Genomic DNA, 10829 nt, shown 5'->3' with positions numbered 1-10829 from the left:
CTGAAACGGGGGCAGGACCCGGGGCCGAAATATCCACCGCGCTGCAGCACAATAACACTCAGTCTTGGAAGTATTCCGGGTTTTCCTTATCTCGGATGCGGCTTATCTAATTTATGAGCTATACTCCAGTGCAAGACAAGGGGACTTAAAGACAGGGTGGGGTTTGCATCGTCCGACCTCCCCGTCTCTTGAATATTCACGAGACGCATGCGTCCTCACCCCCCCTCACTCCCCGGACTTGCTGTATAGATGGAACAGTCACTCGCAGACGGCGTTTTCTTAGCTCGTGTGTATTGTGTTGCAGCTGATTAGCAAAAAAAAGAATAAGAACAATAATAATAAAGGCTGCAGAAGGATAAAGTGATAAAAGGAGGCAGGCTGTTTTGCATTTGAAATCCGTGCTTTACTGAAAAAAAAAGTGTTGTTCTCCACTCGTGCATGTTCAAATCGGAGGAGTATATTAGAGCCGTGAGTCGGCCGGAGTTTTAGTTTCAAAGCAAGCAGCAACACCAGAGAGAAGAGGCATGATTTTAAAACGGAGTTCATTCCTTGCTGCTCTTTCTTTGCACGCCGTTTTATTTTGCTTGCGAGCCAAGGTACGTGGAAAGTTTCCTTGTCAAAGCTGGTTGCATTTCTGTGTACGGGATTCACGCTTAGCATTTTTCTTTTATTTTTTTTTCCCCTCATGTCTGGCTCGGAAAGTCCTTTTTTTTGACTGAAGACCGAGATTTCACTTTGCGCTGTCACCTGATTGTATTCTAAACAACTTGTATCGGCGGACATTTAAACTCGGATGGCTCTTTTTGGGGATATTTTTCTTTAGGGAAGACTTTTAAGGGGCTCCGTCTGAGAACGATTCGGATAACTTCTAAATCATGCGGCAAGAAGCAGTGCTCAGTTGTTAAAAAAAAAACGTTTCGCTTATAGTTGTGTTGCTTATTTAGACGTAACGCAGTTCTCGCACCAAGAACGTATGTCTAACCTGCTTTTTTAAATCTTTTTTCTTTTTTTAACAGGTGTCGCTGGCATCAGGGTCGTTCGAGCTACAGATCTTATCGATGCAGAATGTGAATGGCGAGTTACAAAACGGGATGTGTTGCGATGGCACTAGGAATGCAGCAGACCGAAAATGCATGAGAGATGAATGTGATACTTATTTCAAAGTCTGCTTGAAGGAATACCAGTCCAGGGTTTCTGCTGAGGGGGCATGCAGCTTCGGATCTGGATCTACGTCTGTCATCGGGGGAAATACATTTTCTTTGAAGAACATCAAGCGGAATGAGAAATCCAGGATAGTATTGCCTTTCACTTTTGCTTGGCCGGTGAGTGGATTGGTGTACCCATATTTCTTATTTCTGATAATGCCTTAGCTAATGGGTTATGGGTGTCGAGCGCTTTACCAACTCCCCAGTTCATTGGGGATCGGGGGGGGGTAAACGCTGCAGTTCGTTTTTTTTTTTCTCTCTTGCTGGTACATAGCCCGCGTTCGAGTTGCGGGGATGATCTTTTTTTTTTACACCTATGACCAATCGACTGGTTGAAAAGTCAACGCTTTGCTTGTGTGAAACCAAAGTTGTGAATTCGTGACGCTGTCAGGACGTTTTGTGGGGCTGATGTGTGTGTTGAGGGAGGTCGGACTGCTTGCGATCGCCAGGTAGCTAGTGAGCCGGAGCCCCAACATCACCAGCCATAGGTTGGCAATACAATACGTGTGCTGTAAGGTCGTGCACTACGGTGAGATCTTGTACTTTTCTCACCTAGGCAGCTTATTTATACACCCCCCGCAAACCCTGGTCTCAAGGACTATGTGTTCGCGATATTTTTATGATATCACAGAAAAAGAAAAGCTGCATTTTGAAGTCAAAGCCGCGTGAAGACAGAACAAGGTACTGCGGTTCTCACCCAGTCATGCTTTTATATTTTAGATTTGTATTTTTAACCATGTCGAGGTTCCTCTGCCGGTTGGTTAATGAGGAATTTCTTTACAATGAGTGGTCAGAACATGTGAATTAGTCAGCTCTGAACTGCGGAGGGTCAAGTCATTGGTGGCCCGACTAACTAATGACATAGCAGAACAGAGCTGATGAGGTACAGTTAGAAGCAGTTACAAAGTTAACGTATTTTTGCCATTTAAGCTTGGCATTCATTATTTAAAAACTTTGAAAGGCACCGAGTTTATTTAAAACGCGAGTTTTCGGTCCTGTTAGTGACTTTCAGCTTTTGCTGAACAGGGGGAAACCTAAAGGAAACGTTAGGACTCTAGATTTCGCAAAAATATCCCTGCATAATCATTCTGTCTGAAAAATACACAGCGTGTTACTTACTAATCGTAAAAAAAATAAATAAAAGGGAATTCTAGACTTTGGCGTGACCGTTTGCTGTAACTAAAATTTTCCTATAATTTTACGTTGTTGCAAATGTTTAACAAGCAGGGTTTGCCGGATTTATTTTCACCCGCCCCCTGTGTTTTGCAGTGTTAATGAAATGTGGGGTCTGGTGGTGCGAAGCGGTTATTTCTTTCAGTTCAGGCCCCGGACTGGTGGACTCGCTGAGGAAGTGGTGTTCAGGGATGTTTGCCTTTCGTGCAGAAGAAGTTAACTGCTCAAACAATGGCGTAAGGTGTTTTGAAACGCCTTTAGTACTGGGTTATAAAAACACCTGGGTTATCTGGTCTGAAGTTGAGCATACAATACAGAAGGAGGAAGCAACACTTAAGCCTTAGAAGCTGTAAACTGGGTTTAAATAGAATTTACCTCCAAGACCTGAGATTTTCATAGAGAGAAAGAGTGCTGTCCCCTGTGAGTCTAAACGAGAGCTTCTCGCCGACCTACGGGCGGCTTATTGCAGTTGTAGACTCCGTGTGAGTTCATGAATTAGTGCGCACACAAATTGCTTTGGTCAGATCGGAGTATTATCGCGGAGCGCGTTGCATTCTTCACTTAAGTCCTGCTGTTCACCTGAATCAAAAACGCGGAAAAGATACTTTTCATTGCCACCCCAAGCATGACTTAAACAGAGTATCGAATTTTCCATAGACCATAACTTCCTCGCTGTGTCAAAACACGTTTGTAATGCTATATTGTACAGGTCAGTCGCACCAACGTGCTACCCGCTCAGCTGGTATGTAATAGAAGCACAAGCAATAAAAAAAAGCCCACCGTTAAAAGGAGCGCGTCTGTAGTAAGGGAATGGTTTTCCATATTGCAAAAAAATTATAAGTGCTGTGTGCCGTTGTAAGGTTTATGCTGGTACAATAATGCTGCTTGGAGATGAAACTGCGTTTTTTTTTGGAGGGGGGGGGGAAGGGAGAGTATTTATCATCAAATCTATCAGGGGGTAACTTTAATGAGGAAATTATTCCCAACATTAATTTACTATTGCGGCTGGAGGAGGATTAGCTGTTGAAAAGATGCATTCCTGGCAATGAGATCATATTGTTATAAAAAGGCCTGTTTCCCTGGCAACTTTTTTTTTAATACCCCCCTTTTTTCAGACCTGCTCCAATATTCCTTTATTGAGGAGACTAATTAGACATTGTCATCTTGCATACTTCCTTTTCCACAGGACTTTTACCTAGCAATTTGGGTCATAATAGGCAACACTGGGATTGCCGTTTAATTGTCTAATTGGAAACTAGAGTGGATTTGGGGAGCATAGCAAACAAATATCGCACTTTTGAGAATGGCGTAAAAAAACAGCTATTTTGTAAATGCTTGTTTGCATGTGATTTTTAAAGTTGCTGTACCTATTCTGCCGTATGGGATTGTGAGTGCCCTAGTCGTGAATGATGTATGGGGCGGCGGTGGGCAGTAAATGGGCTAAAATGATTGAAGGCTTGAATAAGTTGCTAGGTAACAGACGAGCATGGAAAAGCAACTGAGTGCACCTGCAATGACTGGATTGATTTCAAGGAACCAAGTTCTAAAAGGAACCAAAACTCTACTGCTTGTTTCCTCAAAGAAGAAAGAAAGAGAATAAAAGGGGAAGGGGGAGGGTTTTTTTTTTAAGTCTATGAATTGATATTGGAAATAAAGGGTTGTAGTGGGGGGGAAAAAAAAGCTAACTCACAAGTCGGTGAAATTTTGTGCGTTCTGTGCAGCTCCAGACGCGAGCACCTCTGGATTCATGTCGCGTTTATTTTAATCAGAATTTTAGAAAGCGCCGCTGGAACACGACATTGTGCGCCTTGCAAATTGCATGTAATTAGTGGCGGATGAGGTTCAGGTGGGATTACCTGTTTAAAAATAGGACTTGTCTTATAATGTTGATGCTGGGGAAATCTAATTGCACGAAAACGGATTTTTTTATCTCAATGTTTAAAGAGTTAAAGGATGTTTTTTTTTATAGAGCAATCGAGCAAATTAGCAAAATTGTAGGTCTGTTTTGTGGCTTTGGGTGGGTGGGTCTAAATTTCCCTGGGAAAGCTGGTAACTCAGTCAATCTGTCCTCTCCTTACCCATTTTGTTTTAGGGTTTAATACAGTACAGTCTGTATAACAGTGATGATAAGATTTAGCTGTAACTGCTTAACCTTAAAATGCAGCCATGTTCAGACAGCACACTGTGAGGTTTCTCATTGGTTTGTATTTTAAATCAACTAAAAGACAGATATCTTCTCTCAATACTAATTTGGTAACAGCTTCTCTTGTTTCTCAGTTTTCTCTATCAGTAAGCTATCAGTGGTTAATAGCTTCTTCATTTGTGTATTGGAAACTATCTGAATTTTTTTAGGTATGAAACCTAAACCTTTTTTTGGTCACAGTACTGGCATTATGTAATGAAATTTGAATAAAGTGTAGATAGTAGTCACTATCTGACTTTGTAGATATTGATCATTATGTAAAGGCACTATGTCAAGTAATGTTGTACAGAAGCTTTTACTTGCAGCCTGTCTTGAAGATAATTTAAAATGACAGAGGAGTTTGTGTCTGAGTTTGTCTAGTTCAAAATATTTGCTGATATGCCAGTCATTTGTATTAGCTCTGTGCACCTCACTTGCATTTTCAATGAATTACTCAGTTACAGTTAGGTTTGCCTGCTGACAGCTTTTTGCACATATCCTGAAGATGTTTTCCTATGTCTTATACACAACTGATTTCAACAGCGAACTCTATAAATGCTTAACACTTTAAGAAAAAATGTTATTCAGGAAGAATAAGAAACGGTTCACGTTGGTTTCAAAGGTTTTACAATCCTTTCCAGCTCAGCCTGAATTAGTCAGTAGAATGGCCTCTTGTTCACACTTGCTCTTTGTGGGTGTTGTGCTTGACTGAACACCAGGTATGCCATCTTTTAACCTTAGTGCCTATTGTAACTGGTGTATTAAATGAAGCTATCAATGGGTTCTCTGAATAGGTAAAAGTAATAGAGCAACCAGGCAACCCCTGATACCTAGAAAATAGGTCTGTTGGCAACAGAGGATTATTCTTGTTCAGGTTAACATATTCTTTGGCACCCCATAAAATAGCATCTGAACACAAAGAATAACCATCAGCATCTTTATGTTGCAGATCAAATCAGAGCTTGATAGGTTTTGATTTTTGTGCATTTATGGCCCGTACATTTGGAGTTTGGAGCACATTACGGTCTGGCCACCCAGACAGAAGCAGTCACAGCTGATATTAACCAAGAACAATAGCATACCCAAACTGACTGCAGTGAGGATTACAGAACATAATGGGCCCCATCCAGAAATAATGCTACTACAGGACAAGCAACAGGAAGCAGCAGTAGACTCAGCAGAGATCGGCTCTCAGACAAACCATGACCTTACTTCACATAATGGCAAATTCAGCATATTACATATTCACAGAATACTCATTATTCCAAAAGGCCTGCCTGGTCAGACTTCAGCCCCGTGTATTCAATGCTACACACTCAGAGTTTGTGCAGTGGTATTTTTTTGTGGTTTTTGCCATTCTACAAGAGCAAGACCTCTGAAATTTAGGGCTGACCAGACTTGGTTCTGTGTCGGGGACAAAGCCTTGAAGAAAAGGATTTTGGCAGCAATGATAGCTTTGGTTTCACAGGCCATCCTTAATGTGGCAATAAAGTGTAATCTGTTGCACTCAATGTAAAAATGTGGTATTTTCTTTTAATTAAAAAAAATATGCAGAGGTGCAGTAGTAGTCTCCATAATTTTATTAAGCCACAGGGTAAATTAATTTAATTTCATTTAAAATATTTCTTATTCTGAAGAGCATTTTAAAGACATGATGAATGAGGTAGCTTTTCCTTTTTAAATAACTAGGCACATGAGAACTCTATAATTTGAACAGTTTTCCAAAATTATTATATCAGCCTGTTACTGCATTTGCAGGGACTAAAGATGATAAACTTTCAACCGTACGTAAAAAGGCAATTTGTTTCTTGCCTTAATTCACAATTTCATTTGAATTGAACCTGTTTTACCCTTGATCCCTAGTAATCATAATGTGTATTTACACATTGGTAAAATGTGTGCCTAAATAAATCTGAAAAGTTTGCAGTCGATACTGCAGCTCCTTGCCATAGTAATTAGAAAAGAGAGATAGACTTGGCAGTTCCATCACCAGAGTAACCTGCACATTTATTGGCTTAAACGGTCATATAAATAAATTGCTTTCATACAGGAGAGGCATCACTACCAGGAAAGCCTTCATTCCCATTACCAACATCTGAAATGACACCATCTGAATTAGCTGAAAGAGCTAGTCTGTCAAAGGCCGGGTATTCTGGCCAGCAGCTACTGCAAACTGCGTACCTGAGAGTATGGTCATGTCAGGAAGTGCAAAGGATAGTCAGAGCAGCTTAGTACCATTGAGTCTGCCATATTCATTGAGATCGAAGCAGGAGCTACTATAAGAAGGATGTGCAGGGATTACCTTGATAGGAGGTATGGGTTTTTATTTTCTGGGCAAGTGAAATACTTATTGCAATAGAAAGTTTGCGTTATTTGGCTTCTTTGCAAGAGAATCTGGAAGATCTATAGCATTTAACCTGGGCTTTTTGGTTATTCTGGAGATTTTCTTTCCAATACAGATATAAATGTCCACTTCTTACCTTCTTTAGGGGTGAGATGTTCAGTTCTTTTATCAGTCAGACAATGTCTGATAAAATGTTTTTTCCTTTAAATCAAAGGAGAAAGCAGGGTCAGTGCTGGGCATGGGAAAAAATGAACCTGGAGGCCACAGGTATTCAGAGCTGATAACCAGATAGTGAATTATGAAGTGAGATTGATTGGGGGGGGGGGGGGGGGGGAAACTTGAACACTTGTCTGTTTCTCTCCTCTACTAACAGAGTAGCCTGTCAGGTAGTGTTAACTACTTTTTTTTTTTCCACTGACCGCAGTTTTAGATTTGAACTGCGTGGTCGATTTAGAAAGCAGATTCCATGTTAGTGTGTTAAAGGTATAATTAATTCTTTTATTCAAGATCAATACTCAGGTGAAAGCCCTTTTTCCAATAGTCGTGTTCCTGAGCTATCTTCCAGCTAACTTACTGGTGTCCCCTTGACAGTAGACACTAGAAACGTGTCCAGGCTTGTCCACGCTTACTTTATCTTTTGAAGTATTTTCCCACAGCTATCAGTAAGTGAAACCATAGATCCAATCAACAGAATGTGAAACTTGTATTTAGGCTTCATTTCAAAAGAGGGTAGATGTTGTCAACCTTGTACCATATTCGGGACACTAAAAATAGTTCTTGTTGATTTACAAGCAAGACGTTGTGATTTGCCCATAAAAGCTTTTCATTATAAGGTAAACAGCTGTGATGTTTGTGGTATCAAGCTTGTAATAAGCTCAGCAGCATTACCGATAAATAAGAAAAGTTAAGCTTTCCTGCCGAAAATGTGCAAAACATACAAGGGTGTTAAACCAAACATTTAGCACTGCACCCCTTAATGGGAACACTAGTACCCTCGTTTGTGACCCTCATTGAAACAGCAGCAAGACTAGGTAACCGCGTGGTCTTGATTTAGCAGAACTACGAGCTCGGTGAAGGAGGAAAAAAAAGATCAGGGGGCAGCTACGTGCCACATGAAGAGGGAAACCGATGTGGAGACAAGATGATGAAACTTGCTATAGGTAGCTTCTGTTTGTTCAGATTGAGGAAGGAGGGAAAATACGGGCTGCAGGAACAGCTGGCAGCTTTCCAAGTTGGAATGGGGAGCAGAGAGCAGTGGAGTCTTCCTTATTATTTTTGGAATTCCTTTGAGCCCTTTGTGAGACCAGCATGTTGTGTGAATGTGACAAGTAGGTGTGCAAGTGGGTCCTCCATGCTGAAGAGTCCCGGTCTTACAGAGACCTCCTCTGCTCTAGGGCAGATTTGACAAAGTTCTTTTGTCTGTTACCTGATACTTGTGAGAGCAATGACAGCCTTAAGATAGACCCAGCGTTTCAAAGAGGTGCTGAAATAAAGAGACCCTCCTGAGATGGCCCTTCCAAGGTGTCCTCACAGACCACTTCTGTGCAGCCTTCTTCAGGCATTTCTTTGCATTCATGTGTGTGAGAGGGGGAAACAAAACTCCTGTTTTATTAGTTTTCAAGCCAAGCAGCAGTACTTTGTTTTGAAATGGAACAGCAATAAAAGAAAATAGTGAACGCTAGGTGAAGTGAAATAGCCGCAGTTCCACTTCTTCTCGGAATAGAACTCGGCATCTGTACGGATACGTGTTTATATTTTGGTGTGTGGTATTTCCGGATTAGGTACCTGAGAAGTATAAGCAGGCATTTAAGGGAGTTGAAATAAGTGAGATGTCTGTTTAGTCTGCCTGGATAAGGGGACTTGAGAGGCAAGAGGATCACAAGCAGCTAAACTATAATCTGTGCCCTCAGAATACATCTGCAGTGCCCTTTTTTTCCACAGGAAATAGTTTCCAACATCTTTATTTGCTTATAAAGTCCAGGTAATAAAGATTTTTTTTTCTTACCCCATTTCCAGATTTGTCTTTACAACAGGGGAAAAAGACATTAAGTTGCCTCAAAATAAGCTTCAAATTAAAAAATCCTAGGCATGCCTTAGTATTCACGTTTTCGAATGTGGGAACCTTCACTCCCTTATCTTCCTGAGAGGTGGAAGTGTTGCATATATCGCACCTTGTGGTTTAATCTATATGGAGATTGACTCCAATAGTGCAGTATTGACGCAATAAAATGTTATAAAAGCAGACTGCTTTCTGCTGGAATCTGAAGAGATTTCTTTTGGAGCCTGATGTCTGCCTTGTTCTTCCATAGAAAATGACTGTACATACAGTCTGGTGGACTTTATCTCTTCCAGTCACTCAGCTGTTGACCTGCCCCTTTTTTTTTCTCTCTTTCTTCAGAGATCCTACACACTGATAGTGGAAGCCTTGGACTTCAATAATGACACTACTAATAACAGTAAGTCCTTTTTTATGCAAAAAAAAAAACTTCTGGGTTATTTGGAATTCTATTTTTTTGTTTCACTGGTGAATGGGTTCCTGTGAAGAGCTCTATCCTGAAAGAAAGTGTGTTGTGATGGGGGGGGGGGGGGGCACCGATTCCATGCTCCCTACAGGTTCTCTGAAGTGAATCTTTCCAGGATCAGTTGCATTTTTCTGCGGCCCGCGGCCTGGGAACACACATTATTAACCCCCAAGCAGTTTCTGGTCCGGGCCAGGATGGAAGTCCTCCTTTTCCTGTCTTGCCCTAGTTCTGCCTCTTGGCTGTGTTAAAGAGAGCGTGTTGACAGGTGGGCCCGAAAGGGGGGAGAGAGAGAGAGAGAGCACGATGGAGGGGAGGAGGGGAGGAGGGGTGTGCGTCTCGCATGATTCTGAAAAATGTTTTTATACGGTTGATGAATAATGGCAGGTGCTGGCCAGGGCCATGCAATTATACAGCCCCTGCAACAACCCCTGGGCACAGCTGTATACTGTGTCCGGCCTTGAGCCCTGTTGCCTTTCGGTTTAACGTCCAGCGTGCTGCGTTACATGCACTCCCAAATTATTGACTCCACCAAGTGTTTCAAAAGCTGAGGCCGTTTTTAAACAGAGGCGCTAAAGGGAAATGAAGCTTTTTTTTTCCTTCTACGGCTTTGTGGCCTGTTTAAGATCTCCTTCTCAGGTTCCCTGGGCCTTTTATGGTGTAATATAATGATTTGATCCATTCTGAAAGCTGATGGTTAAAAAAAACGGTAATTGTTTAAAGGGAAAATTATCGAATTAGTGTGAAACTGATGTGTGTGTTTGCGTAGAGTGTTTTTTTGTATTTTACCTCTCTTGAAGAGCCATTAAGCCCTACATGTGAAAAGCTAGGAGCCAGTTGCTGGGGAGGAGCACAGTTCAGGAGTGTTGCAGCTTGGGCTTAGAGGTTTAGTGCTTTATGATCACACTATACTTTAGATGCAGGCAAAGATAAAGCCCTAGAATAGGAACAGATTTAATAAGGCTGAAGTTCTTGCAAGAGTGTTTTTTTAAATATACAAGGTGTCTTGAAAGATTAGCACAGATAAATGCCTTTTATGTAGCTCTGTCAAATATTGACTTCGCTAGTCAATATTTGACAGATACTGTATAATGACTAGCCAATACAATATTGACTCTTATTTTAATGAGGTAGTGTGTTGAAATGTTGGAATTTAATGAAAACCTTTCTAATCACAGTCTTAGGATTTGACTTGCGGGATGTTCGCATAGATGGTGATGTTAAAAACCCCAAATGATTAGCAGAAACTTTGTCTGTTTTGGAACATTCTGGGAACATTAAAATTCAATTAAAGTCCTCATATAAAGAACAAAGTTTTAGATATTATTATATAGACAAGTTTATTTGAAAGATTCCTCCCGAGTGCTAGCCAGATATCAAATGAAGGTCCAACATTTCTCAATGTT

General features: G+C 41.1%; 1 protein-coding gene across 1 annotated transcript in view; it reads left to right on the top strand.

Annotated features, from left to right (window-relative positions):
• The first annotated feature begins 284 nt into the window (after positions 1-284).
• The window catches only part of jag1b (jagged canonical Notch ligand 1b), a 30884-nt gene continuing 20339 nt past the window's right edge, over positions 285-10829 (top strand). Inside the window, exons 1-3 of the mRNA XM_088934337.1 lie at positions 285-596; positions 1017-1322; positions 9303-9360. Coding sequence (XP_088790463.1) covers positions 525-596; positions 1017-1322; positions 9303-9360 — 436 coding nt within the window. The 5' untranslated portion in view covers positions 285-524. The remainder of the gene's footprint in view (positions 597-1016; positions 1323-9302; positions 9361-10829) is intronic.

This window comes from Atractosteus spatula, chromosome 15 (assembly GCF_055471065.1).
Source record: "Atractosteus spatula isolate fAtrSpa1 chromosome 15, fAtrSpa1.hap1, whole genome shotgun sequence".
Classification (NCBI taxonomy): domain Eukaryota; kingdom Metazoa; phylum Chordata; class Actinopteri; order Semionotiformes; family Lepisosteidae; genus Atractosteus; species Atractosteus spatula.
This window is presented reverse-complemented; position numbering and strand designations above follow the sequence as displayed.